Raw genomic sequence first — 27,990 nt, 5'->3', positions numbered from 1 at the left:
CCCGCTCCCGCCTCCCGCTCGTGGGAACTTTGGGGAGTTCCCGCTTGGCCCGGTTTTCCCCAGAAGGTGCCGAGGACTTCGGGCAGACCTGGACCTCCGGGATGTGGGGTCCCCTGCCCCCTACACATACATGCACCCTGAGCCCCGGGGTGTGGCCCACCGGCCCCTCACCCCTGTCCCGACCCCCCGCTGTCGCCCGTCCCAGCCCGCTCCTTCCCGCGGCCCCACCCTTCCCTGTCGCCCCTCCCCGCCCGGTCCGCCCTCTGACCTGAGCCCCGCGTTCGTCAGGCCTTTCCCACAGGTCGCTGCCGGGCACAGGAGCAGACCCAGCCGGGCGGAATTAGGATCTCGACCTTGCCGAGCGTTGTCACCCACTCAGCCCCCGCAGAAGTGCCCGGGCAGGTGGCACCATGGCCTTCTCCCAGGTGCAGTGTCTGGACGACAGCCATGTGAACTGGCGCTCCAGCGAGTCCAAGCCCGAGTTCTTCTACAGCGAGGAGCAGCGGCTGGCGCTGGAAGCCCTGGTGGCCCGCGGACCCGAGGCCTTCTATGAGGTGCTGAAGCGGGAGAACATCCGCGACTTCCTCTCGGAGCTGGAGCTCAAGCGCATCCTGGAGACCATCGAGGTGTACGACCCAGGCTCAGAGGACCCTCGGGCCTCGGGCCGCTCCCAGGGGCCCGCGGACAATGGGGTCGGGGACAATGGGGTCGGGGACGGCGAGGAAGCCAGCGGGGCAGGTGGGGCCCCCACCGAGGCCGAGCCATTGCCCTCGCTAGAGTACTGGCCCCAGAAGTCGGACCGCTCCATCCCACAGCTGGACCTGGGCTGGCCCGACACCATTGCCTACCGCGGTGTGACCCGGGCCAGCGTCTACATGCAGCCCCCCATCGATGGGCAGCCGCACATCAAAGAGGTGGTTCGCAAGATGATCAGCCAGGCCCAGAAGGTGAGGGGCCATGGGCGGGACTTCCTGGAGAGGTGGCTGGACCAGTGGGCCTCACTCAAGAGCCCAATAAGGGGATCCCAAGATAGTCCCCTGTGGGTCCCTGCTGCTTCCCTGGCTACCTCCCAGGAGAAGGTTTCCTCCCCACCTTCATGGGGTGCCTCTGTTTCTTTGCAAAGAGTAGAGTGCCTAGGTCCTCTACCAGGTGACGTTGGGCTGCCCCATCTCAAAGGGCCCTCATGCATTGTTGTGAGGCGTTTCTGATTTCCCCAGACTTGGTGAGCAGGTTCCCCAGAAGGCGGCGCTGTGATGGGGTGGGGCAGGAGGAGCCACTGTCCCTGGGATGCCTCTGATTCACTGAGAAGCAGGAGGCTCTCATACACACCATGAGCTCTCTGGTGGGGAGAGTTTTTGTTACTGTGGGGGGGCATAGGCATGGAGATTGCGAAGCAGCTTAAGTACGTCTGAAGCAGGTCCGAATGTCCAAGTTCAAATCTAACTGCTGGGTGACTGAGAGTGAGTTGCTCACCCTCTCTGAGCCTGTTTGTGTGTTTTGCAACGGCAGGATCTTTCCAGGCTGGGATATGTGGATGGGGGTGGTGTGGCCCTCAGCAGTGGAAATGGAGTGAGTCCAGCTGCGGGTTGTCCACCTGGGTTGAATTTTGCTACCAGAAGGGACCTTAAGTCTTGTTTAGAGCTCTCTGTCCCTGTCGGGCTGTGCAGTATCCTGGCTGTGGGTGGCCATTCTCGGCTAACACGCTGACACATATTTTGGGAAGGGGTGCTTGCCACTTGCAGAGATGGCCAGGTCATTGCTGGACAGCCATGACCGTGAGTGGGAGCTTCTTCCTGCTGAGTGGGAGCGCCTTTTTGTGATTTTAAAGCACATTCTGACATGTTTGACGAAGCCTACTGTTTCACCCTCTCTGAGCCCCACCAAGCCTTTGTTGTCTGTACAATAGAGAGCTGTGTTGAGAGGGATTCTGAAACCAGGTCTGGCCTTGGATTGTGGGACGAGGTGTCTAGCCCCCTCTTCACTGTTTCAATCCCAGAGTGGGACAGCTAATTGCACAAGACCAGAATGCTGGCTTTGGGGACCATCCTGGCTGATAGGGCCTGGCGGAGCTCTTGGGCAGAGAAACCAGAAGTGGGTCAGGAGCTGACGAGGTGGCCACAGCTCAGGTTTCCAGAAAGGTGGAGTGCCATCCCCATGAGGGGGCTGACTGAGTCGGATAGCCCTGTCAGGGAGCCTGGCTGTCAGCCTGCCCACTCCTGACTCGCTGGCTGACCCCAGGCAGCTTTGGGGCTTCAGGTTTCTGGTCTGTAAAATGGGGGTGGTGAGGATAAAAGCTGCGCCTCTGACTATTGTGAAGATGGAATATTGGGTGACAGGAGTGAGGAAGGAGTTGGAGGAAGAGGAGGAGGCAAGGGAGGAGGAAGGGGCCTTCATAGTTTTCAGGCTGGATAACCTGCCCCACACCTGCCATGGGTAGGAAGGTGCTGCTGACATCAGTGCCTGGTGGGGGTGGCCTTGGCTTGAAGTCACAGAACCCAGTCCCCTGATAGGGCCTGCTGGGATTCCATTACCCATTCTCCATACCCATCTTAAACATGGGGAAACTGAGGCCCTGGAGAAGTGGGCTTGACCTGCTGTGCCCGGGTCCCCTCCTCCTTCCCACCGGCAGCAGAAAGGAGGCAGACACCGTTTTCCAGCTTAGCGTGGGAATAGCAGAGGGTCTAATCTCCCGAAGACAGAAAGACAGATGGCCAGCCCAGTGATGGGGCCAGGTAGTGGTGCCCGGGGCAAGCTGGTTACTCAGGGCCTTTCCTGCCGACCCCTGCTTCCTCCCCACGTCTCTATGGCTGCAGCTGAGATCCAGCCACTCCGTGCAGGTCTACGGGCCCCCATAGCTCCATTTGCTTCCCACAAAAGCCCGACACGGTGGTTGTTGGTGTCACCGTCTAAAGTGACATAGCCAGGAAGAGGCCCTGGTCTGTCTGTGTGGCACCACCGTGGGCGGTTTCCTGCAGCCCACAGGTAGGTGCTGTGCACTGCCTTTGTACCCCTCAGGACGTGGCTGGGTGCTCACTGCCGAGGCCACCCCCACTCAGACAGCAGGGTCCTTGCGGTTCAGGGGTGATGGAAGCCAAGCCCCTCATCTTACAGACAGGGACACTGAGGCTCGGAGAAGGACAGGGATTTGTTACTGACACCACAGCACTGGGGCCAAGTGTGTCCCTGCCCCCTCCATCCTGGGGCCTGGGGCCAAATGGCGTGTGTGTGGGCAGGCCGTAATAACAATAGCTACTGTTTATGGCGTGCAAGGCACTTTGTAATCTCAGGTAGTGTTATCTACCCCATTTTCAGATGTAGAAACTGAGGCCGGACTGGTTAGTCCCTGCCCAAGGTCACCTGGCAAGTTCTTGGGTGGAGGGGTGGGGGCAGCCTGTGTTGCCCTCAGACTCTAGAACGGCTCCCCCCCTGCCCATCGTGCCCTGGCCCTGGCAGACAGACTGACACACAGGGCTTGGGAGGTGCAGCTTGTCCCGGCGACCTGCAATCCTCATCTCCCCCGCGTGGGCTGCTTCCCAGGCTCACCGAGGCAGAGCTGGGACAGCGACGGATACTGACACTGCTGACAGGGTGCTTTGCCTGCCTGCCCGCAGGGAGCTGTCCCGCCTTATTTCTCCCCATGAATCACCTCCCTTTGCCCCGCCTCCTCTTCTCACCTGGAGCCAGTGCAGGGAGGGCCCCAGCCCCTGGCCTGGAATGGGGATCCCTCTGTTCTGGCTAACTGGCTGTGCACTGGCCCACTTTCTACTGGGGGTATCTGGGCTGGTACTGCTGGGACTGAATCAGGGCAGCTCAGCTTCCACCTCCTCACTCACCTGCCCTGTCGTCAGCATGACAGGCAGACCCTGGGGCAGGGAAATGACACAGCACGCACTCAGCCGCGCCAACTTGGCCGCTGGGGAGTGGCTGTGTTCCCGTCAGGACTACCGCCGGACCCCCCTCTTCCCAAAAGACTGCAATGGAGTGACAGCACCGGGAGCCAGGAGTGCTCTGCCTCTGCCTGGCTCTGTGACCCGGGACAAGCCCCAGCTCCTCTCTGAGCCCCGGCCATCCCATCTGTAAAATGGGTACAGGCACTGAAGACTGTTAGGGCTGCCTTCCGCCCTGACACCGTGCTGTTTCCTCTGAGACAGGAGACAGGTGGGTCCCTGCCTGTGCACTCTCTGAGCTGCCCTCTAGCCTCAGTGGGCTCCAACTCCAAAGGTAGAAGGTCATCTGCCCACTCTTCCCTGAGCCCCCAGGAGCCAGTGATTTATCTGGGGAAAAAAACCTGCTGTGGGCTTCCAACTGCATACCACAGGCTGGGCCTGTAGGATCACGCCCGGGAGGGACCAGCCCTGGCCTCGCTAGGCTGCAGCCTTACAGAGGGGTGAGGCCTGGCTGGGTCGGGAGGGGGCTGGGTCAGGACTGCTTAGCCAGAAATGGGTCAGATGTTCCAGCACACTGTGCTCCCAGCAGATGCTGAGCCCCCCACCCCCATGACAGCCTAGGGGAAGGCCCCGGGGGCAGCGACGAACCATACCTTCCCCCTTTTACAGTAGAGGAAATTGAGTGAGGATGAGGTGTCAGTGGTGAAGGCTAGACTACAACCCAGATCTGTGCCTGCCAGGCCAGGGCTTGGGGACAGAGACCCAGAGAAGTTAAGTTTCTGCCCAAGGCCACACAGCAGAAGGGGACTTGAACCCAGGTTTGATGACGCCTGATTAACCCCACATCTTTTTGGTCAGGCCCCCACCTTCATGCACTGAAGTCGTGGCCCACGGCTTGGCTCCAGGAGAATAAAAGCAGCTTAATAAGGCATTTATTAAATGCCAGCTGCATGCCAGGTGCTGAGCAGGCACTTTGCCTGCACTGCGTAATCCTCACCAGACTCCATAAAGTAGGTGTTGTCTCTACTGTGCAGATGAGGAAACCGAAGCTTGTTGGGGCTCAAGAGGGTGAGCAGCTTGCCTGGGGTCGCAGCGCTGATGACTGCAGGAGCTGGGCCCAGAACCCAGGTCTGCAGGCTTGGAACACCCCTGTTCCCTGGGAGAGCAGCGCCGCCCTTCCTCCCAAGCCCTGCCCCTTATGGGAGCATCGGAGCCTTGCTCCTGGCCCCCAGTTTGACTCAGAACAGTAAAAGCATTTCACAAGGCTCCTTGGCACCCAAACACCAGGCTCTCTGTTGGGGGGGAGCAGAAGTCTGACCTTCCCGGGACTGGCAAGGACAGGGTGACAGGGAGACAAGGCCACTGCTGGCTGCGTTGTGTGGGAGTTGCCCAGCCCCTTCCTGGGGACCAGGAGGGAGAGCTGTCATCATATGTCTCAGCTAGGCAGTCGCAGGACAGCCCCAACACTGTGAGGGGCCCCAGGGGTGGGGACGGCCCAGCTGGAGCCCAGAGGAGGCAGCAGCGGCCCAGCTCAGACAGCCTCCTGCCTGCTCAGGTAGCTCCCAGTCCAGGGCTCAGGGCCTGCACCTGTCAAGGTGGGGAAACGTCTGATAACATAATCCCAGGTGTTGGCACCTGTCTTCTGCGAAGGCTCCCTGCCCCCACGGTGCTTGCATTTTAATTGAGAGTTCAGGGGACAGTCGGAGCAGCTCTGGGAGGAAGGAGCTCTGTGAAGGGGCGCGCCAGCCCCTCTGGGCACCCAGGCAGGCAGCCGCACACCCACCAGCGCTGCCCTCCCTCCCACAACCCTGAGAGGTGGGGCCTGCCTCATGCTCATCACAGATGAGGAAACTGAGGCTCAGAGTGGGCTGGGGCCTGCCAAAGGTCACAGAAGGATCTTTGGCATGGCTGAGCCTGGACTGGTTCCACGAGTCCCCAGTCTCCCTGGTTTGGGAAGCTCTCGCTGAAGCTGAGGGTCCTGTCCCCGGGGCCAGCAGAAGGGGCTGGTCCTCTTGTAGGCCCCAGCTCACCTGCCCTGGTTAGTCACTACCACACTGCATGACCTTGGGCCTCAGTTTCTTCATCTGTAAAATGGGATCAGGTGCTTGTCTTGAAGCAGTAACAGCTATTACTGAGCGCTCTGAGGATGCTCGGTGAGGGGCAGGGGAGGAAGGGGGGTCACGCCCTACGGCTTGGCACATGCTGGCCCCAGACTGGCAGGCCCTGGCCTGGGTGGGCTGCAGCAGCCTCCTTTGGGGGTCTGAATGACCGCAAGTTAAATGTCATGTGGGGCAGTGGGAAGACAGGCTTCAGTATCACTTGGACCTGGGCCTGAGCCCCGGCTGTGGGGTTATCTTTTGTGGCCGCTCTGAGAGTCGCTTCACCACTCCAACCTTCCATTCCTCCCTTCTCGGTGCCACAGTGATGCTAAATAACACTAGCCCTGTAAAATCTCGGTGAGGTTTAGATGGGAAAAAGGGGGTATGCAGAGCCCTCGGCCTGGGTTTGGCACAGAGCTGGCCTCTAGTAAATGGCAGCTCTCTTCCCCAGTCTCCTCTACTTTCCTGCTCACCCCTCTCCTGAGCACCTGCCTCTGGGAGTAGTCTGGGTTGAGAAGTGGTGAGCTCCCTGTCCTGGGGGTCATCACAGTGGGGTTCAGTGCAACACAGCAGAGAGGACGCAGACGTCAGGCAGCCCCAGGGCCTCAGCCCTGGCCTGGCTCGCTGTGTGACCTTGGGTAAGTCCTTTCCTGGCCAGGCTTTCCTGGGGATTAGGATGCTCGATGATCCCAGTGTCTGTTGCTCTTGGACCCGGGAAAGCTGAGGTTTTAAAGGCTTTTGAATCTGTGGTTCTGAGATTTTCCTGCTTGAAAATTCTTGGCTGGTGCCATTCACTGCCTTCTGTGGGATGGTCTGCTTGGCTGGATCCTGCGCCTGCAGGCCTGGGAGTTCTGAGGATTGCGAGGCCTCCTGTGGCTGGCAGGAGGAGGGAGGGATCTTGTCCTCTTGCCTCATTCACAGGGCTGTGCCTTGGTCACCTGCCGGCCTTTCCCCAGACTGCCAGCCCCTTGTCCGGGCAGCATTCCTGAGCCGTGGTGAGGAGGCCAATGTCTATCTGGGAGAGGCCTGAGCCTCATTTAATTGACCTTAACAGAGCTTCCATCTTAATAGTCAGAGGGTAGGGAAGGTGTTCACAGAGCTGAGTGAATGTCAGAGGGGAAGGGACCTCAAAGATCATCCTGTCCGGGGCCGGCCCGGTGGCGTACTGCTGTAGTGCGCCGCTTGGGAAGTGCGGCGGCGCTCCCGCCGAGGGTTCGGATCCCACATACAGACTGGTTCCCGCTCACTGGCTGAGCGAGGGGCAGGAGCAACACCGAGGGTTGCGATCCCGTGGCTGGTCCCGGTCTGGTACGGGCGCGACACTGAGGGTTGCGATCCGTTGCCGGACATGAAAAAAGACAAAAAGGAAAAAAAAAAAAAAAAAGATCATCCTGTCCAACTCCCCATGTTACCAAGAAGAGAAACTGAGGCTTAAAGTGGGGAAGTGACCTGCTGGGAGGCCCCTGGACATTGGCCTTCTGGACAGTGCTGGGGTCAGTTGTCTATTTCAGGACCCGAGGTGGGTTCTGGGAGGTGGCAGGCCGGGTTAGAGGTAGGAATAGACATAGGATCCCCCACCAGGGGGACTCTGAGAACAGGAGGCCCCTGCCACCGGCTGACTGGGTGGCTCTGGGGTAGTGGCTCCCCATCTGGGAAATGGGAGTGGTCGTTGCTGCCCCTCCCTGGTCTCCAGAAAAGGGGCACTGTACGAGTGTCAGCTGGTTGGCCTGGTTATCCTAGCCGTGACTTGGGCTAGCATTTACTACCAAGTGCACAGACTCCCTCTATACCGAGAGGCAAGAGGAGCTGTTACCTAAACTTTTCTTCACTTGGTGACAGGTCTTCGGAGCCACAGGATGGGCAGACTGGTTTGGAGGATGCCAGGAACCAGAGGGGAACACCAGCCAGGGATCCCAGGAGGCCTCCCTAACACCCAGAGAACCTTCCCAGGCCTCTCATTAATCCTGCCAGCAACATGGGAGGGGACGGGAGGGGACAGGGAGTGGGGCCATGTCATGAACATGGGAGGACTGAGGCTGTGGCCAGGTCTGTCCCAGCCTTGCTGCTGGAGGAGGGAGGTCGGGGCAGGAGAGTAGCTCTTTCTCTCTCCATTCCACACCCCCAGTAAGGGAGGGGAGGGTCTGAGCTCCCCACCCCCACCCCCATGGAGACAGCTGCGGTCCCCTGCAGCCTCAGCCTCTCCATCTGTACAAAAGGGTGGTAATACCTGCAGTGCGGGCCTGCCTGCGGGTGAATTCTCCTAGCTTTTGTATGTCTGAGCATCTTTATTTTGCCTTTGGTTTTGAAAAATATTTTCCGTGGGTGTAGGATTCTAGGTTGACCATTTTCCACTTAGTACTTCAGAGATATTGCTCGTTGTCTTGTGGTGGCACTGATTCCAATGAGAAGTCTGCTTCTCTGTGTTGCTCAGTGCGTAATGGTCTCTTTTCCTCCGGCTGCTTTTATGATTCTTGCTTCCTTACTGATTTGAGTATAATATGTGCTGGTATAGTTTTCTTCATGTCTCTTCTGCTTGGAAGTCATTGAACTTCTTGGGGCTGTGGATTTAGTTTTCATCAAATGTGAAAGTCTTTGGTCATTATTTTTTCAAATGTTTTTCTGTCTCTCCCCCACTCCCAACCCCTGCACCTTCTGAGACTCCAGTTACACACATGTTTGACTACTTGAAGCTGACCCACTGTTCACTGATGCTCAGATCATGTTTTTAGTCTCTTTCTCTTTGTATATAATTTTGCATAGTTTCTATTGTTATGTCTTCCAGTTCACTAGTCTTTTCTTCTATAGTGTCTAGTGTGATATTAATTCTGCTCAGTATATTTTTCATCTTATATGTTGCATTTTTCATCTCTTGAGGTTTGATTTGTTGGTTTTAAAAAAAATCTTACATGTTCCTACTTAGCTTTTTGAACATATGGAATACATTTATAATTGTTTTCATGTCTTTGTCTGCCAGTTCTAACATCTGTGTCAGTTTTTGATTGATTTTTTTCTTGTGTGGGTTATATTTTCCTGTTTCTGTGTGTCTGGTAATTTTTGATTGGATACCAGACATGGTGGGTTTTATGTTATGGGCTACTAGCATTGTTAGCTTGTTTGTTTTGTTTTTTCTTTAAATATTTTGGGGCTTTGTTCTGGAATGCAGCTAAGTTACCTGGAAACAATTTAACACTTTTGAGGCTTGCTGTTAAGTTTCCTTAGGCAGGACTAGAGCAGACTTTAGTCTAGGGTAGGAGTTGGCAAACTGTGGACCACAGGCCAAATCAAGCCTGCTGCCTGCTTTTGTAAGTAGTGGAACACAGACATACATTCATTTATGTTCTGTCTATGGCTGCTTTCATGCTACAACAGCGGATTTGAATAGTTGGACAGAGAACATATGGCCTGCAAAGCCAAAGATATTTACTTTCTGTCCTTTTACAGAGAAATTTTGTCCATCCCTGGTTTAGGGCTTATTTGCTTACTACTCAGACAATATCCTCCTGAGACTTCTCCTGCAGGCCCTGGGTGTTAGGAGGGTTTCCACTCTGCTTAGGGAAACATAAGTTGTTCCTGGTCCTGTGAGCACCAGTGATTGTCCCAGCTGATCCTTTCCAATGGTTCTCTCCACATCCTCAGTAGTTTCCTCCATGCCTGTGTTCCTCAGCTGTCAGCAGGAGACTCGGGGGCTCTCTGCTGGTCTCTGGAGTTTGCTGTGTGCAGCTCTCTGCCTTCCAGTATTCTGTCTTGCAAATTCCTCAACTCAGGGAGACTGCTGGACTCCACTGGGCCCCTCCCCACCACCATGCTGCAGCCTGGAAGAAGCGGGGCAGGCTTGGGCTTGCCTGGCTTGTCCCCTTCTCATAGGGACGACTGTGCTGTGCTGCCTGTTGTCCATAGCTGCAGAGAGTTTGTCTGGGTCGTTCAGTCTGTGACTCTATCATGGCTGGAAGGGGAAGTGGAATCCGAGGCCTAATGGCCATTGCCCAACTTTTAGGGCAGTCCGCAGTGTTCTCAGTGTCATTCCCATGAGCAGCCTTGACACAGCAGCAACTGCTGTCCATAGTCTTCCACCTGGCCCGGAGGGAAGTGGGAGATGGGCGGATGACAATTCCTGGCCTGTCGACCCCAGAGGCTGCTGTGGGTCTGATGGGGTAGGGCTCGGTTCTGTGGGAGGAGGAGGAGGGTAGACACAGCTGCTGTCTGCAGGCCCCGCGCTGCCCCTCACCTTGCCGGTTCACCTTTTCCTCCAACAGCCTTGTGGGTGGGGACTGTTGTGATCCCCATGAGGAAACTGAGACACTTGCCCAAGGTCACACAGCTTCCCAGAAGGAGCAGAGATGGGTCCAGAGCCTACACTGCCCCTTTCTGGGTATCCACCATCAGAACCAGAGATGCCACGCTCTCCCCACCGCACGTACTTCCCAGGTGGGGAAAGTGAGGCCCGGTGAGGGCCAGGGACTTGTGTGCGTAGTGCACTGTGTCTGTGGCTCCAGGCCCTGCCCCTCTGAAACACTTTGGGGTGAGAGACCACGCTGGCTCTCCCTGAGCCACCTCTTGGAATCTCTGAGGCCTGGGAGGGTGAGGCAGGTGGGACCCTTACAGAGGACTTGTCATGTACAGGTCGGAAACTCTTCCCCCTCCCTGGGTCTCAGGGTCCAGGCTTGGGTAGACTGCATTGCTGTGGTATTGCCAGCAGAACTGCACAAGTGACATGCTGGATGGGCCAGAGCAATGACAGAGAGGAGCCAGGAGGCAGCATTTGAGTTGGGTCTTTCAGGATGAGTAGGAGTTGTCTGAGTAGAGGCAAAATGGGCCGGCGGCCCAGCAAGAACAGCGTGTGTGGAGCGGTGGTGGCTTGGGGCAGGATGTTTTGGGGAGAGGGGCCAGTGGGGCCTCCCCAGGAGAGATGCTGCTGCGCAGGCTGGGCTCCCACAGCGGTTTTCCCGCTGTGCTCAGAACCAGTCCGGCATCTCTCTCACTGCCATCCTCCCCGGGCACTTCTGTGGAGACCTGTTCTGCCTACTTGCCCTGCAAGGGCACTGCTTCAAGAGTGGGTTCTGTGGTCACAGGAGGCTAGAAAACAGCTGTTGTGGGTGCCGGGAGCCGCGGGCGGGTGTTGGTGCCTGGCGGGGCGGGAGCGCCGTCGGGTGGGGAGGTGGCGCGGCGGCCAGCACGTGCTCTCCCAGCCCCATGGGCACAGCGAGCTGCTCCAGCCGGCCCAGACAGCCCTGCTGGCCACTGGGCACTGAGCATGGGGAGGCGGGATCCCACGGCAGGGACGTCAGAGGGGAAAGGCCTTGGACGTCATGTCCACCTCCCCCATTTTCAGATGAGGAAACTGAGGCTCAGAAAAGGGATACAGCCACCTAAACCCCTGCCTAGAGCCCAGAGCACCAACGCTGGCCCACTCTGCCCTGGCTCAGGGTCTCAGACTGGGGCTGAGGGAAATTGGGGAGGGTGCCCACTCCATTGCTCCCTGCCTGTGTGACCTAATGCCCCTGGCCCACGCCACCAATGCCAACAGCCAGTTTTACAGAGCGCAGGCTACGCCTGTCGGGAGGCAGTGGCTGCAAGTGAGGGCTACCCCTTTTTGGCCAAGATGCAGCCCTCCATCCTGGCTTCAGCCTGTCTGGTCACCACCTGGTGATGAGGCATCTGTCAGGGCACTGGGGACCCATGTGTACCACTCCACTGGCCCGAAGGGGGACCTCAGGCCAGTCCCCTCCCCTCTCTGAGCCACAGTTTCTGCATCTCTCACATGGGATAGATGTCCACCTGTTCCATCAGGAGATGGGCAGAGGGGTAGGTGCAGAGGCCCGCGAGCTGTCTTGGCTGCATGGAGGGCAGTGGGGATTCGAGACAAAGACAGGAGGCAGGATGGAGAGGACCGGCCTCCAAGAAACCTTTGTGGCTCTGAACAATGGACAGGCCAAGCTCTGGGGGACTGCCTGGGGAAGCACCCCCTCCCTGTCCCCAGTATTAGACTGGAGCCTAGGGAGCTCCAAGTACCCCCTCCCTGTCCCTAGCACCAGCTGGCACCCATTCCAAGCCCTCCTTTGACCACCCCCAGGCACCAAGCCCAACGCCTGGGGTGAGCCAGCACTCAGCCACGGGACCCATGGGGGGATCTGCCGTGGGTACAGGCCCCAACAGATCCCCAACAGCACACATTACTCTGCCTGGCTGAGGGCGACATGGGCAACAGTGCACATGGCGCAGGTCCTGCTGGGACACGTACCCCAGCCCAAGCCCAGGGTATGGAACTAGCCCCGACCAATCTGGGGGTGCTGGCGTGCCTCCAGGGAGAAGCATGTGGGCTGTGCCCCGATTAGGCTTCTTTCCAGGGTGGCACGTGAGGCTGTTTGCATGCCCAGTAGTGGTTTATCTGAGGGAATCCAGGGCTGGAGTGGCTTTGGGGCTGTGGGATCCCATGCAAGGAGGTGCCTGCCGTCCCCATCCCCTGACCTAAGGGTCTCATCACCTCAACTGGCGGTGAAGCCCAAGGTCATTGTGAGCCTACCAGCCCTGACATTGCGTCTCCTCTGCCCTCTCATCCACTCCCTCCCTCAGCAGTCTCTGGCCTTTCCTTGAACATCTCCTGGGACGGGGAGCTCATTCCCTCTCAAGGCCCCTGCCTAACTTTGGGCAGCCCTAGGGCGCAGAAGGTTCTTTCTGGTCTGGTGCTGACATCTGTCTCCTTTCGGCTTACCCCTGCTCGTCCCAGCCCCATCCAGCAACCCTTCAGAGACTCAGAGACAGTGAGCAACTGTTCCCCTAGCGGACAGAAAGAACTCTAGCCTCACCATCCATGGAGTCCCGCTGGCCCTGCATTACCACTCTCTGGGTGGACCCGTGTCTACCAGGCCCTCCAAGACTAAACATCCAAGGGAAGGGGCTGGAGACCAACCCTGCCCTGGCCTGGAGATGGCCCAGGCCCTGCCTTGACTTGCTCGGTGACCTCCAGCAAGCCTTATGACCTCATGAGCCTCAGTTTACCCAGATGCACCCTGGGATCTCACGACCGCGGTGCTTGCAAGAGGTGGCAGGAGTTGGGGCTGAGAAGACTGCCCGTAAACTGTGGCGTGCGAGGCTCATTGTGGGAAGAGGCAGCAAATGGGCATCACTGAGCCCCTCCTCTGAGCTGGGGTCCTTCACACATGTGGCTGTGTCTGGGCAGGCTTAATTCTCCTGTGAGAAAGAGCCTGTTGTACTGGTGAGGAAGCTGGGCCTAGAGAAGCTTCGTGTCTTGCTCAGGGTCACACAGTGAGTCTGTGGCAGAGCAGGTGTGGAGCCCTCCCCCACGAGGAGTTTGGGCTTTGGTGCCAGACAAGTGACAGGCATCAGCAGAGGCCTGAGGCCTGGGAGGAGCCTGCAGGGGCCAGCCTGGTGAGCTCACTGTGAGGTGTGCAGGCATGTCCCCAGCAGGCTCCGGGCTGCCTCTGTCACCCTGTGTCTAGGATCCCAGCGAGGGGAGCCACCCTCATGATGGGGGCGGGGTGAGCTTGGCTCCCTGGCAGTCCTGGGTAGGTTCTAGCCCAACTCTGTCCCCAACCGAGTGACACTGGTCTTAGAGTGTGGGAAGGGTGAGACAATCTAGAGAGCTGGATGGCTGGGTCAACAGCGTTGGGCAGCTGTGACCAAGCACATGCCCTTGTCTGACTACTGCCCTCTGCTGCTCAGTGGACAGGGAGGAGCAGGGCTGAGAGAGAGACTGAGGCACAGGGCCTGAGTCACGGAGCCTCTGCTGGGGCCAGGCCCACACTGCCTCGTCATGTCCCTGCTCCTGTTCCACCTCATGCCCAGGCTGGGGACGCTGAGGGAATGGTTGAGCTAGGCTGGGCTGAGGGTGGGTAGATGCACCCTGACCTCTGGGGATCCACCCTGAGCCAGGTCCAGGAGGCTGGAAGTCACCTGCTGTGGGGACAGATGTCAGGTGACAGGGAGAGCACACATGCTGGTTCGGGCTCTGCCTGCCTCCCAGGCTGTTGACATGTCTGGTTTGTCTCAGCATCCCCGGGATTGGAGGAGGGCAGTGTAGCCGGCCCTGGTTCAGTAATGCAACCCAAGAACAGACCAACACGGGGTCCCTGGGCTGAGCCCCACACTGGGGCTGTGCATCCTGCCGAGGCACCCTGTCCCCACTGCCATGCTGTCTGACAGCTCCGCTCTCCCTTCCTGACTCCAGGTGATAGCTGTGGTCATGGACATGTTCACCGATGTGGACATCTTCAAGGACCTCCTGGATGCTGGCTTCAAGAGGAAGGTGGCCGTGTACATCATTGTGGACGAGAGTAACGTCAAGTACTTCCTGCACATGTGTGAGCGGGCCCACATGCACCTGGGGCACCTCAAGGTGAGCGGGCTCCCCACTTGCCTGGGCGGCTGGAGGGCAGGGGTCATTCAGTTGGCCAGTAAACAGTTTGAGTACCTGCCTGCTCTGGACAGAGCTCTGTGCCAGGCACAGAGTTCAATAATGCTAGAGCTTCCTGCCAAGGGGTTACACGGCCTCTGCTTGAAAGCCTTGGGGGACGTGACACTCACTACCTCCAATAAGCAAAGATAAACATTAAGTGTCTGCTGACCAGGTGCTAGAGCTTGTGCCAGGTACTACATCAACATGTTATTTCAAAGCAGCCCGTGCCCTGTCTGAAGAGCTCTGACTCCCAGGAAGTCCTTTCTTGGATTAAACTAAAATCTGTCTCCTCATAATGTCCACTTACTGGTTTTAGGATCTGGCTCAGACAGAAGCAGTTCCTCTGGGCTGAGGTCAGGGAAGGCTTCCTTGATGGCGGCAGAGTTGAAATGGATTTGAGATGCAAGAGCAGAGTAGAAAGGACATCATGGTGCAGAGGTGGAGGGGAGAAGGCTGCCTTGCAGGGTCAGGGTGGTCCTGGGTTCTGAGCACTGCTTTGCTGTGTGTCCTAGAGCATGTCACCTCCCCTCTCTGGGCTTCAGGATCTCATTGTTCCAACAGAGGGGCAGATGAGCTGGTGTGGCTGGGTGCTTCTGCTCAGACACCCTGGCATTCAGTGCTTTACTTGGCACCAGGGAGAGCCCTTCTTCCAGCCATGCCTTGGCACCTATTGTGTACAGTATGTTCCCTCAACAGAGATCAATATGCATAATGACAGCTAATGCTTCGAAAGTGTTTGACATGCACCAGGACTGTCCTAGGCACTTTACATGGGTTACTTAATCCTCTCACAACCCAGTGGGATAGGGCAATTGCCCCCTTTTGCCTATGAGGAAATGGAGGCATGTGCCCAGGTGTTAGTGCTAGTAAGTTAAAGATAAGATGAGTGAGGGGCCAGCACCAGACCCCTCAGGCTCAGTACCAGTGCCTGACAGGTCAGAATTCCTTGGGCTCTAGGCCTGTGATCTGAACAAAGATCCTAGGAAAAGGGGCGACGCCAGGCTGTTTAACAAGGACCTGGGCTCCGCACCTGTAATTTGTCAGCATTTGTCAAGCACCCCCCGTCCCCCACCCTCCCTGCAGCTGAGTCCTTTTAAGTGGGTGTGAGCTCTCTGCAGCGAGTCTCTAACTCTCGGGAGATTTTTATGTGATCTCCCCGGAAGGTGGACCTCAAGCCCCACGCTGGCCCGCCTTGGTGCCCGCCGTGTAATTAGCACAGGGAATTGACTGGTGGCAGACAGCTCAGGCAGGAGAGCCCTGATGTGGAAAAGGCGACTTTTGGAATGAGACTGCAGAGACCCCGGCCCTGTGGGCAGCAGATCAGAGAACCTCAGGGCTGTCCGTCCAACCCTCCTCCATGCCTGGGAAGAGACCTGACAGGCCGCTGCCACTGTGCACCTGCTGCAAGCGGAGCGGGTGCGTTAGCACATCCCTGTGTGCAGGTGCAGAGGTGGGGGGTCTTTTGGTGCTCAGTGGGGATCCTAATTGAGCTCTCAGGAGGTGGGAGATAGGTGGGGTGGGGTGAGGGTGGGCTGTGTGCGAGGCTCCCTCCCTGTGGCTACTGACCCACTGTGGGACTTGGGCACGTGGTCCCACCTCTCCAGGCCTCCAGCGCCTTGTGGTCATAATGATGCCTCATCGGGTTGTTTGAGGATGAAATTAAAGGAGACAGCAGTTGTAGAGGTGCTCTGTGACCAGAGGGTGGCTATGCAGCTGCTGTAATAACAATAAATTATGAGCCTCAGGCTGGGGCTGGGGCAGGGGTTTGGGTGTGAAGCCTTCCCCACACCACCCCCAGCCCTTCACCTGGCCCAGGGACACTTGGAACAGGGGAGGGACAGCACGCACAGGGGGTCTCTGGCCCAGCCTGTCCCACTCAGCCACCTCCCTCTCTGGGACAGGTGGCAGGGTCTACAGGGTGGCATGCCCAGGAGCTGGATGCCTTCATGGGAAAGTGTGACCCTACTTCCTCATTCTCACCTCGGAACCTGCCCCTCCGCAGCCCTGGGCAGGTGGCCAGGGGCTCCTGTGGGCCCAGCCCTGGCCAGGTGTCACCTTGTTGAGGGCCTGCCCATCCCACCTCCCTGCCCGTGGGCCAGCTGGGCCTGGGCCTGTCTCAGGAGCACTTCCTCTGCCAGTAATCCCTGAGCCTGCCTTGGCCACCCCGGCTCGGCTTTGCACCGACCTGCCCAGAGGCTTTGGGCCCAGGGTATTGGCTGTTCCTGGTGGGGTCATACTTGTGACCATGGGGGTGTTAGGTGCCAGTCTAGGGGTAGCCAGGAGCCAGGCCTGAGTCTCAGCTCTACCACCTGCATGGTTCACCTCTGACAGAGTTGCTTAATCTTTCTGGGCCTCTGTCATCTTGTCTAAAAAATGGGAATATTGTCAGTTATTTGGCAGGGCTGCTATGGAGAGTAAAGGGATCGTGTGTGGGGGGCTCACCTGGGAATGAACTCTCTTCCTCTCCTGTCTTGGGTTGGGGGTGGGCACAGCCCCTCCCATGAGACCCAGCTCTGGTCTGAGTGCCTTGGGGCTTTCCTGTCTCTGCACCATGTCCCTCTGGCTGGGACCCCCTCCCTTCCTCCCTTCCTCCTGTGCTTTGAGCCCGCACCACGCTCTGGGAATGGCTGCCGAACTGCTTGGGCTGACCCCCTCCTGGTCTCCAGGTGAGCTGGGAGAGGTGTACACCAGCAGCTCCCCATCCTGTAGCACAGCTGGCCCCAACAGCCCTTCAGGCGGAGGTATGGGAATGATCACCCCAGATGACAAATGGGGAGCAGGGGACCCAGCCTTTCACCACCCCCATCCGCAGGTGCACAGGGCCAGGCGCCGCCATGACTTGGTCACATCTGGGGGCGATACCAGGTGCTGAGGGATGCCTCCGAGCCCATGGGAGCCAGGCGGGCTGAGGCTCAGCCCAGGCTTAGCTGAACAGGAGCTAGGAGGTGCCTGGCCCATCTGAAAAGCTAGTCGGCTGTGTGCAGCTAAACTGGAAAAACCAGCAGCCACTCGGATGAAGGCTGGACCCATTTCTGAACAAAGAAACGTCAAGGGTTTAGCCGTGGGACGGCACGTGGTGAGGTTGTAGGACACGGCTGTAGCGCAGGCCCTTCGCCGGACAGGCCTGACTGGCACCCGTTGGTGCCCAGGGCTTCCTCCCTTCCCCGGGTACCCTCCCTGGGTGTACCTGCGTCCTTCCTTCTCTGATCCTGGCCTGGGTCTGTGATGGATTCAGGGTATAGAGCAGGGGTTTTCAATGGGGGACAGGGGGGTTCACCTCACCAAGGGACGTTTGGCAATGTCCAGAGTTGTTTTTAATTGTCATGACTCTGGTGCTGTAGGCATCTAGGGGTTAGAGGCCAAGGGTGCTGTTAAGCATCCTGCAGTGCACAGGACAGATCCCACAACAATTACCTAACCCCAACTGTCGTCATGCCAAGGTGGAGCAGCCCTGGCCTTGGGGAAGAGCCGGGAGCCCCGACAAGTGCCTGGGAGCTAGGCTGGCTCAGCCCTGCCCTGTCCCCACTGCCCCACCCACCAAGTACCTTGGGCCAAAGGTGGTTTAGAAAGGGCTGCCCGTCCCAACCTCACGACAGCCCCGGGGAGGCAGGGTGAATGTTGCCCCCCTCGCCAGGCTCTGACCTCGCTGTCCCCCGCGTGGGCCTGCTCAGGATGCATCTCTGGGCCTCCTCATTTCTCCTCATCCAGCCTAGGAGATGCCAGCTGGCCCCCATGGAGGTGGGACGTGACAGAGCGCGTGGCACTGCTGCAAGCCCATCCTCAGTCCTGAGGTCTGGGCTGGGCCCTGCCCCTGGGAGACATGCACAAGGCACCTCCCCTCTCTGAGCTCACGCGATTGTGCAGCAGGAATGGCTCTCTGGGGAGCCCATGCCATCCCAGATCTATCCAGTTCTCCCTGTATCTGGTCCCCACCACACAACACAGTCACAACCCACTGTGCCACCTCGAGTTCCTGAGTGCCCACTGAGAGCTGGGCACCCTCCAGGCCCACCTGCACTGTGGCTTCACCCAGCCCTCCCAGTGGCCCTGTAGCACAAGGGTGGGCAGGCCATTGCACAGATGAGCAAACAGGCATGGGGAGGCTTAGTCGGCATCCGTTTGGTACCAGGACTGGAGCCAGGTTTGACCAGAGCTCAAGAATGCCCAGCCACGCCTGCTGCAGGGGGGCCCAGGTTCAGTCTCTTCTCCCCCCACCAGCCCAGGCCTGGGACTGGTGAGCTTGGCACAGGGTTGAGTCATGTGTCCTTATGGGCACAGCTGGCACAGAGGCCTGGGGGGTTTGGGTCAGGGCAGTGCAGTTTGCCTGAGCCCAGTCCACCCCACCTTGCTCCTGAACACAGGGCAGAAGCCACCCTCTGAGAGCGGGTGAAGCCCCACCCGCATCCTCCCTGTCCTGACGCGCCCTCGACACCCTCTCTTTACACAGAAGGAAACTGAGGTCCCAGAGGGTCCAAGGACTTGCCCAGGGCACCCCACTTGGCCAGCGAGGTCCCTCCACCCCGTCTGCCTGCCCTCTACTTAGGGTGTCCCAGGAGCTCAGAGACAATGTGGCTTTGTGGGATCCTCCACCTCTGCTCACACGAGCCCAGACTCTGGAGACGTTACCTCATCCGGGCCAGGCCCTATGGGGTGGGGCCCACCCCGGAACAGGCAGGGGAGCAGGCCATGAGGCAGGGGTGGGGGACCCTGCCGTAGTCCCCACCTGCTGCTGAGCTCCAGGGTTGGATGGGTCTTCAAGTTCGAGCCGACCCCCAAAGTGCAGACAGGAAAACTAAGGCCCAGAGAGGGCCAGAGACTTGCTTAGAGTCACACAGCAAGTCAGCGGCACAGCCAAGGCCTGCCTCTCACACAGGGCTGAGTCACTCTGAGAGGGAAGTGGTGACTTTCTGAGCTCTGCTCAGGACAAGGTCTAGGGTGGGTGGGGTCAGACCCCAGTGAGAGGGGTATTGAGGCCAGCGTCCCATGTTCCAGGCTGAGGAGGGGCTTGTGGCCCCAGCAGGCGGAGTACCAGACAGGGTCCCACAGGAGGCCACAACTCTGGTCTGGGGGTGGGCACAGGTGATGGGAATTCACATCACCTCTGTGATCTTTGTTCCAGTCCCCAGGCATGCTAGTGTTGGGTACAAAGTCACGAGCACTAATTGTCCTGGGCTGTGGCCAGCTTCCTGCTGCGCTGGCTGTGTGCAGACAAGCAGCCTGTGGGTGGGGGGAGAGCCCTGGGAACAGAAGCTTATCTGCCTTCTGGGCAGAACCCAACGACAAGGCAACTGTCACCCCATGGGTAGGCATGGGGACCCATACAGGGACCCACGCCTGTCATCTGTGTGGATACTGCCCTGCAACCACCCCAGCCACAGGGGTCTGGGACACAGAAAGGACTGACCACTGGAGCACCGGGGCGGGGGCTGGCGGATGGCAGCTGCGGCTGGGCTCTCCCGCCCCCATCCCCCAGCAGCCTCTCCTGTCTCTCTATTCATCTTGCACAGCTGCCCGATGCCAGAAGAGCTGTTCTTGAGACGCAGACCCAGCCTCGTCACTTTCTGCTCTGTGTCTTCCCATGGCTCCCTACTGCCCCCAGCGCCAAGCCCAGGTGTAGGGTCTTCCGTCAGCATCTGGCTCGGCCCGCTCTGCAGGCTCCGCCACCCACCCCACCTCCCCAGAGGGACTCACGTACAAAGGCCTCTCATGCCAGGCCTTTGTCTTCCTCACCTGGAATGCTCCTCCTCCCTGACCCGGCAGCCTCCCCAGCCAGCCCCCCACACCTGGCTCCCACACCGTGGTCCCTGGTCATTCCTGTTTACTTGTCTGCCTCCCCCACACTACTGGGTGGGGTCCTTGTCACAGTCATCTCTGCATCTGCAGCTGGGGGCCTTGGCAGGGGTTGGTGAGCAGGTGAATGAGGGGACAGTTAACGGGTGGGGGGACAGACGGGTAAGTCACAGCCAAGTGCCAGAAGCTGGCAGAGTCGCTGGGTGGGAATGAGACTCCTGTCACGAGGCGTGCAAGCAGACCAGTCAGGATGCGGTTGAGGGCAGGTGTCAGAGTCCCTGGGCTTGTGTTAAAACTGACATCCCTGGCATGACCACAAGCCTCCTGAATCAGACTCTGGGGGCACCCAGGAGCCTGCATGTCCAACACACTGCCCTGGCGATGCTGTGACCAGATGAGCCCCAGGTCCCCATACCACCTGGGGTTCTACTTTGAGGTGCCATCCCTGCCCTTCCTGGTGGGTTGCTCTTCCTGGAGGGCCACAGATTTGTCAGTGTGGAAGGCCCAGACTCCTAAGCACAGGTCCCCCTTCCTCCTCCGCCTCCCCTGCTGCATGGACCCCCAGCCATCCACGGGACCTTTCTAAAAAGTGTACGTCATCCTCCTGCTCAAGACCCTACAACACTTCCACCATCTGCAGCAGCGTTTCCCAAACAGGCCTGGCCGCACAAGTCTTGTCCTGCCCGCTGCTGTTCTTTGGACACCCTTGGGGCCAAAGCCAAGGCCATCCTGCCCCGCATCCTTTGTACCCAGCCCCCGCCATCTCCTCCCCAGCTCCATGTCCCAAGTTACTCTAGGCCCTGCAGCCCCAGACAGACCACCCCTCTTCTCCAGGCTTTATGGCCTCCCGCTTCCCCATGTGCACTCCCCCAAGCCCTCCCTGAGCCTCGGACAGTTTCCTTCCCCACCCCCACCCTATGTAGTCAGTGCTGTGGTCACATAATTCTGTCTCCCTGTCCCCAACACAGAATCTCAGAGTGCGGAGCAGTGGGGGAACTGAGTTCTTCACACGGTCAGCCACCAAGTTCAAAGGCGCCCTGGCCCAGAAGTTCATGTTCGTGGATGGAGACCGGGCTGTGTGTGGCTCCTACAGGTGACACTCCTGCTTTCTGGGGGCTTGCGGGAGAGGAACCTCCAGTATCCAGGTGGTTTCTGCTCTTAATCCTGACATCTGTCACCCTGGTTATTCCAGTTCATTGGTCCAAAAACTGCTGAGGTGTTCACGGGGTGGGGGCGCGCCTTCCTGCCCGTCTGTGTCTGGAGGCAGGTGGAGGAGGGCTATTGTCCAAGAGGACACTATCGTTCCTGCCCAGAGGTGTCACTGGCCTGGAGGTGGGGTGTGGGCCAGGCCAGGCTGTGCTGTCCCCAGCCCAAAAGTGGGCACTCTGAGAGCCGTCCTTGGGGATGAGGCCAGAGCAAGGGGACAGTGGCCCAGCTCTGTGGTGGGGGCTGCCCACATCATGCAGGGGTTGGTGGCAGCAAAGACACCGGTGACGGCATTGGCCACCATGCTGGATGACCCCTGGTGTCCAGAGCTGCACAGAGCCGTCTTGAGCTGCCTTTACAGACCATGCAACAGCCTGGGAGGTGCACCGTGGTGGGAAGGGACTCAGTGTGAGAACGGGGGGCTGCGGGGACACGGGGGCCTGACCAGCATGGCCCCTCCTCTGTGTTGCAGTTTCACGTGGTCAGCCGCGAGGACAGACCGAAATGTGATCTCCGTGCTGTCTGGTCAGGTGGTGGAGATGTTCGACCGGCAGTTCCAGGAGCTGTACCTCATGTCGCACAGCGTCAGCCTCAAGGACGTCCCCATGGAGAAGGAGCCTGAGCCAGAGCCCATCGTGCTGCCTTCTGTGGTCCCGCTGGTGCCCTCAGGCACTGTGGCTAAGAAGCTTGTCAACCCCAAGTACGCACTGGTCAAGGCCAAGAGCGCCGACGAGATCGCCAAGACCTCCTCGGAGAAGCAGGAGGCCAAGAGGCCCCCGGGGCTGCGGGGCCCGGCACTGGCTGAGCGGCCCGGGGACCTCTCTGAGCTGCCGCCACCCATCCACCCAGGGCTGCTCAACCTGGAGCGGGCCAACATGTTTGAATACCTGCCCACGTGGGTGGAGCCAGACCCAGAGCCTGGCAGTGACATCCTGGGCTACATCAACATCATCGACCCCAACATCTGGAACCCCCAGCCCAGTCAGATGAACCGCATCAAGATCCGCGACACGTCCCACGCCAGTGCCCAGCACCAGCTGTGGAAGCAGAGCCAGAACTGTAGCCCTGCCCCAGAGCCGCACCCTCCCCCAGGGCCCAGTGCCCCCCAGGACGGGGTCCTAGCTGAGAATGGCCTCCCACAGGGGGAACCTGAGACTCAGCCCCCTATGCCCAAGCCCCGGACAGTCCCTGTGGCCGATCTACTTGCCCAGGATGGCAGCGAAATTGGCTGGGCCCTTGAGACCCCAGAAGATGAGGCACCCCCGAACAGGACCGATCACAGGCTGCCCAAGACGGCGGGCCCGGACCATGCCTCGCTGCAGCAGCAGCTGTCTTTGACCCAGGAACACCCCGACGGCCTGGAGGTGGGGATCCCCAATGGGATAGATGGGGAGGAGGAGGAGGAGGATGATGACGACTTTGTGACCCTCAGTGACCAGGACAGCCTCTCAGGCAGCTCCAGCTGTGGCCCCAGCCCCCGGCGACCCTCAGTGGCCTCTTCCGTGTCGGATGAGTACTTCGAGGTTAGGGACCGCTCAGCCCCTCTCCGGAGGCGCCACTCAGAGCAGGTGGCCAATGGGCCAGCACAGCCCCCCCGCCGACAGCTGAGTGCCCCCCACATAACCCAAGGGACCTTTGGTGGACCCTGGGCTGGCTCCCCATGGACCCAGGGTCGGGGGAGAGGAGAGGCCGATGTGTCAAGGAGGACACGGGCCCCACGTTCCATGGACACAGAGGCACAGGTGAGTCAGGGGAACCTGTGCCCAGGAGTTTTGGGAATCCCTCCCTGCAAGGCACCTGAGAGCCCGGAGCTGCCATTTTCTAGGCCACAGTGTCCCTGGCTCCGATGGCTTTTCTTGTTACAGATGGGGAAACTGATGAACGGGCATGGGTGGGAACCACCCAGGGCCACATGACAGGCTGTTACCAACACTGGGGACTCTTGGTGTCAGAGTCCTGAAAAGGCACCCTAAGGAAATACATAATTTCCACACCCAAAGGTGTTAAATGCCTGGAGTTATAGGATCTTAATGCTGCCTGCCAAGTGGGTGGCACAGCCCCTAGATTATACACGAGGAAACAGCGGGGCACAGAGACATTCCTTCACACCCTCAAGGTCACACAGCAATAAGTGGTCCTTGTCCAGACCTCCTTGTCGATCCCTCTGATTGTGGCCCTGGAGACCACTCTCCCCCCACCCAGCCCAGAAAAGAGCTCACGTCCATCCTTTACTTCTCCCCTGGTGACCATTCCAGGACAAGGACCCAGAACCTGGGTGCCCTGCAGCACCCGGAGCCTGTCCTACCTGGGAACAGTGCACGGCTGATCATGCCTGGCATGACTATCAGGCCCAGGGGAAGCATCTTGAGGTAGCTGGCGAGGATGGAGCCCGCCTTAGCGTGGTTCAGGTCCCGGGCGGACAGTGACCGTTGCACAATGACCTGGGGGAGCGGGGTGAGAGGGAGTGAGTCCCAGCCTGAGGAGACACCTGTTTCAGGATTTCTCCCTGGTAGGCCTTAGAGTGTTATGAGACGTGACACTGTCCCATTAGTCCGTGACCCGCCCGAGACAACCACAGTCAGAGCCCTGGTACCCGATGGCATCCCACCAGGAGAGCTCACCCCAGTCAGCCCAGCAAAGAGGGCCAAGGACGCTCATTCCAGGGACTCAGTCTCCCCATCTGTCCAATAGGGAAGGTGTGGATCCTGCCTCGTCCACCGCCCCTGGCAATTGTCAGGACTGGAGAAGACCCTGGGTGGGACAATATCAGGGACCACATTCGCGGTGCCTGGAGTAGACTTTAGCACCAACTGTGTTTGTGTGTCTGGCAGAGGCCAGGAGTTTTACAGCCTGGGGTTTTGGACAGTTTGCAGTTGAGGAGTGCAGGGAGCCTTAGGCAAATCCTAACTGGGCCTCAGTTTCCAGATCTGCAGAATGGGATCCAGCTGTGGCCCCAGACCTGGCCACAGGAGGAGGGAGCAGTGATTTGGGCTAATGACATCTGAGGTCCCTCCCAGCTCTGATATTATGATTCTACTTTTTATAAAAAAGTATAATTCTTTTTAAACAACTTTATCAAGATATAATAATTCACAGGCCATACAATTTATCCATTTAAAATATATGCTCCCTTGGTTTTTAGTACGTTCACAGAATTCTGCAACCTATAACTCTGAAATATAAGGATATTTCCTTTGCTGTTCCATAGTTTAAGTCACCACTGAAACTCAGAAGTAGGAATTATCTGTGATTTTAACTTGTTTTACAAACATGTCCATTTAGGGGACAGCTCCCAGCATTTCCCCTAAGGCACGGCTGTCGCCGATACGTTAATTACTGAGGAAAAGAGGGCTGGGGGCTGCAGCGTCGGGATGCAGCGCAAGCTGATTTCTGTCCTATTTTTCTGCCAGCTTCCTGGGACTCGGGAAAAGTCCTTGCCTCAGTTTGGGCCTCAGTTTTCCTATCTGGACAATGAGGGGATTAGACCCTTCTCCTCTACTGTCCTGGGATTGCAAGAACCCCAGGGCCTTGGTCGTCACGGGAGGGAAGCATTTCCCTGAGATCCTGCGTGTCATATTCTGCCCTTGACGGGTGTTTGCCTCCCGTATGTCATTCCATGCTCATGGCTGCTGGCCCTGGGACAGGTGCTGTCATCCCAGGTGGAGAAGCTGAGGCTCAGAGTTTCCATGAGCTCTGAGGCCCACTAGCCCCCTCCCCACTACCAGCAGGGCAGGGGTTCCCTACTCGCCCCCCACAAGCAGCAAAGCTGGGACCCTGCCCTCAGGTGTCAGTGGGCCACCACCTCCTTGGTGCCTTTCAGCATGAGTGTCCAGTCCCAGCCTGGTCCTCCTCCCTGCAGGAGAACAGCCTCACTCCCCAAGCTTGGCCATTTCACCTCCTCATCTGCAAAATGGTTACTACCACTGACCACAGGGTTGCTGCAAGGACTAAATGAGACCGCTGGTGTAGATGGCTGAGCCTTGCCTGGCTCATCAGTGGCCGTCAGTTTGGTAGATGTGAGTCCCCTTTCTTGGTGAGTTTTAGGCTTCCCTTAGGGTGCGGCCATGGCTGACCACGAGGAGTTGTGGTCGCGTTTATGATTGAGGCGGCTGCTGCTGACTAAAAGGGAAGACATTCATCTCAAGCTGCAGCCTCCAGAGCCTCCGGGTCTGTACGCCACCAGAGCTGGCAGGACCCCAGGAGGTGTTCTGGTCTGTGCACCACCCTGTGTTACAGACAGGGCCACTGAGGCCCAGTGAGGGGCAGTGCAGAGGCCAGACGAGCCCAGGCCAGGGCTCTGCCTCATTTGTGACTGGTTTTGTTTTTTTCTGATTACAAAAGTGTCATCTACTCGTTGTGGATGAGCCAGAAGATAGGGAAAGCCCCCATGTTGCCAGCACACAGAACTGCTGCCTCCCTTCTGACCAGACTGTGGCGTCTTTGAGGGCCTGCCCTGGCCAAGGAGCTGTGTGGAGTCAGACCCCAGGTGTCCTGAAAAGTCCTCAAGGTGCCAAGGGTTCTGGATCAAGACCCCACATCCTCCAAGCTGATCCAGCCCAAGGCAGGAAGGCCAGGCCAGCCAGGCCAAAGCCCTCATGGGAAAATCTGAATGATGTTCCACCCAGAGACGCCAGTGCCTTGCCAGGCCTCAATAACAAATATGACCACAACTGTGTGGTCAGCCATGGCTATGTGTGGGGAGGAGACAGGAGGTGGCTGGGGTGAAGGGGCTCAGCCCAGCAGGGGTGTCCACACCCCCAGCACACCCTCCGTTGCCAGCCTTTCAGCCAGCACCTGCCTGTCTGGGCTGTGACCACAACTGTGTGGTCAGCCATGGCTATGTGTGGGGAGGAGACAGGAGGTGGCTGGGGTGAAGGGGCTCAGCCCAGCAGGGGCGTCCACACCCCCAGCACACCCTCCGTTGCCAGCCTTTCAGCCAGCACCTGCCTGTCTGGGCTCGCTCCTGGCCCTCCCAGGGCAGCTGGGTAGACACCTACATGGGCCCACATTTTCCCTGGAAAGGCCATACATGAGGCACAGCTGATGTGGGGATCTTGAGAGTATGGGATGCCAGAGTGGGAGGAGCCCTGCTTGAGGGCAAGTTACAGATGGGGAAACTGAGGCCCATCCTCCCCACCTGGGTCACTCCCCTCTGTTGGATCCACAGCGGGGTCTTTGGACAGATGCTGACTGAGCCCCTACCCTCCAGGAGAGACAGAGTCAGGTCAGGAATCCAGGAAAGGTCACTGCACTGTGGCTGCAGATCCAGTGCTGGCTCTAGGCCTCAGTGCTCCATTCCCAGGGAGGACGGACAGCCGTCAGGCCTGTGCCCACAGGGGCCCTGCTGCCTCGCAAGGCCTCCTCCACTGCGTGACCCTGGAGCTGTGCGTGGCTTGCAGGGCAGACAGAGCAGGGGCACCATCTGCTTCTACCTGGAGAGGGGAAGCGGCTTGTCTCAGGTCGCCTGGAGGGTTCATGATGGACAGGACAGACCAGAGTCGCCCTTTGCATTCAGCTAAAATCCCACTACTGCCTTCCATAACCCATCAGTCTTTCCAACCACGTCCAGCCCTGTTCATAGACAGAGGAGGGTGGCGTGGGGTGGGAGGCAGAGCCGCAGGAACTTGCCTTATAACCACAGAGAGCAGGGTCCTTCCCATTCTACAGAGGAGGAAACTGAGGCACAAAGGGGTTAAACAAACCGGTCTGGGCCCACCATCTGGGGAGAGGCAGAGCCAAGAGGCAAAGCCGGGTCTACCCGGCTGCGACGTGCCTGCTGAGAGTCCTGTGTGAAGGGACAGCATTGACCTCCCTGCCGTCGCAGTTCCTCACTTTCTGCTTTCCCTCTCTCTCCCAGGGCCAGCCGTTCCACCATTATGGGGTCCCTGCCTCTGGGACCAGGGATAAGGATGGCTTCCCGGGACCTCCCCACTACCGCCGTGCTGCTGATGGTGTCCGGAGCTCTACCAGGAAAGTGGGCCCGGCTGCAGCAGGCCCCCATCACTGGCAGACCAAGGGTGGCCCTGTACCCCGTGTGCTGGCAGACCCTGGGAGCCCACGGCCGGCCCGAAAGGTCCGCCCCCTGGCCCACGGCAGGGCCACTGAGGAGCATATGAGTCCCTTCGGAATCCCGTACTCCAAACTGTCTCAGTCGAAGCACCTAAAAGCCAGGACAGGCGGTGGCCAGTGGGCCTCGTCTGATTCCAAACGGAGGGCTACGGCCCCCCGGGACCACAAGGACCCCTAGCAGCCCATCCCAGCCTGGAGCCACGCCTCCCGAGGACTCTGCCCCACCCGGACTCGAGATGCAGATGGCAGATGGCTGCCTGCACCCACCACGGCCCCCTGGATGGCAGAAGGTGGGGTGGGCAGGTGACATCGGCGCTCACCTGGTCGGTGCACCAGTACCAGGTGGCTATGATGGTCAGGCCAAAGGTCATTCCAGTCCACGGGAGGTCCCCTGTGTAGGGGTCTTGGAACATGTGCATGGCGTCTGCACGAGGCAGGTGGCAGGTGGTGTTGGCAATGGTCCTAGAGGGGATGGCCTGGGCATAGGCTGCCTCCAGCTGCCCGTAACCGCCGATCTGGTCAAAAG

General features: G+C 58.8%; 2 protein-coding genes across 2 annotated transcripts in view; one reads left to right on the top strand and one right to left on the bottom strand.

Moving 5' to 3' along the window:
* SLC5A10 (solute carrier family 5 (sodium/sugar cotransporter), member 10) overlaps positions 1-27,990 on the bottom strand; it is a 59,425-nt gene that overhangs the window by 15,229 nt on the left and 16,206 nt on the right. Inside the window, exons 8-9 of the mRNA XM_008592253.1 lie at positions 27,785-27,990; positions 23,701-23,836 (exon numbers count right to left, since the gene is read on the bottom strand). Coding sequence (XP_008590475.1) covers positions 23,701-23,836; positions 27,785-27,990 — 342 coding nt within the window. The remainder of the gene's footprint in view (positions 1-23,700; positions 23,837-27,784) is intronic.
* Positions 326-27,934, top strand: FAM83G (family with sequence similarity 83, member G). Its single transcript, XM_008592252.1, has 5 exons — positions 326-947; positions 14,172-14,339; positions 21,158-21,282; positions 21,868-23,137; positions 27,253-27,934. The coding sequence occupies exons 1-5, from the start codon at positions 411-413 to the stop codon at positions 27,640-27,642; spliced, it is 2,490 nt and encodes an 829-aa protein (XP_008590474.1). The 5' UTR covers positions 326-410; the 3' UTR covers positions 27,643-27,934.

This window comes from Galeopterus variegatus, unplaced genomic scaffold, assembly GCF_000696425.1.
Source record: "Galeopterus variegatus unplaced genomic scaffold, G_variegatus-3.0.2 Scaffold7712, whole genome shotgun sequence".
Taxonomy (NCBI): domain Eukaryota; kingdom Metazoa; phylum Chordata; class Mammalia; order Dermoptera; family Cynocephalidae; genus Galeopterus; species Galeopterus variegatus.
Note: the sequence above shows the minus strand (reverse complement) of the source record. Positions and strands in the feature narration are given on the sequence as shown.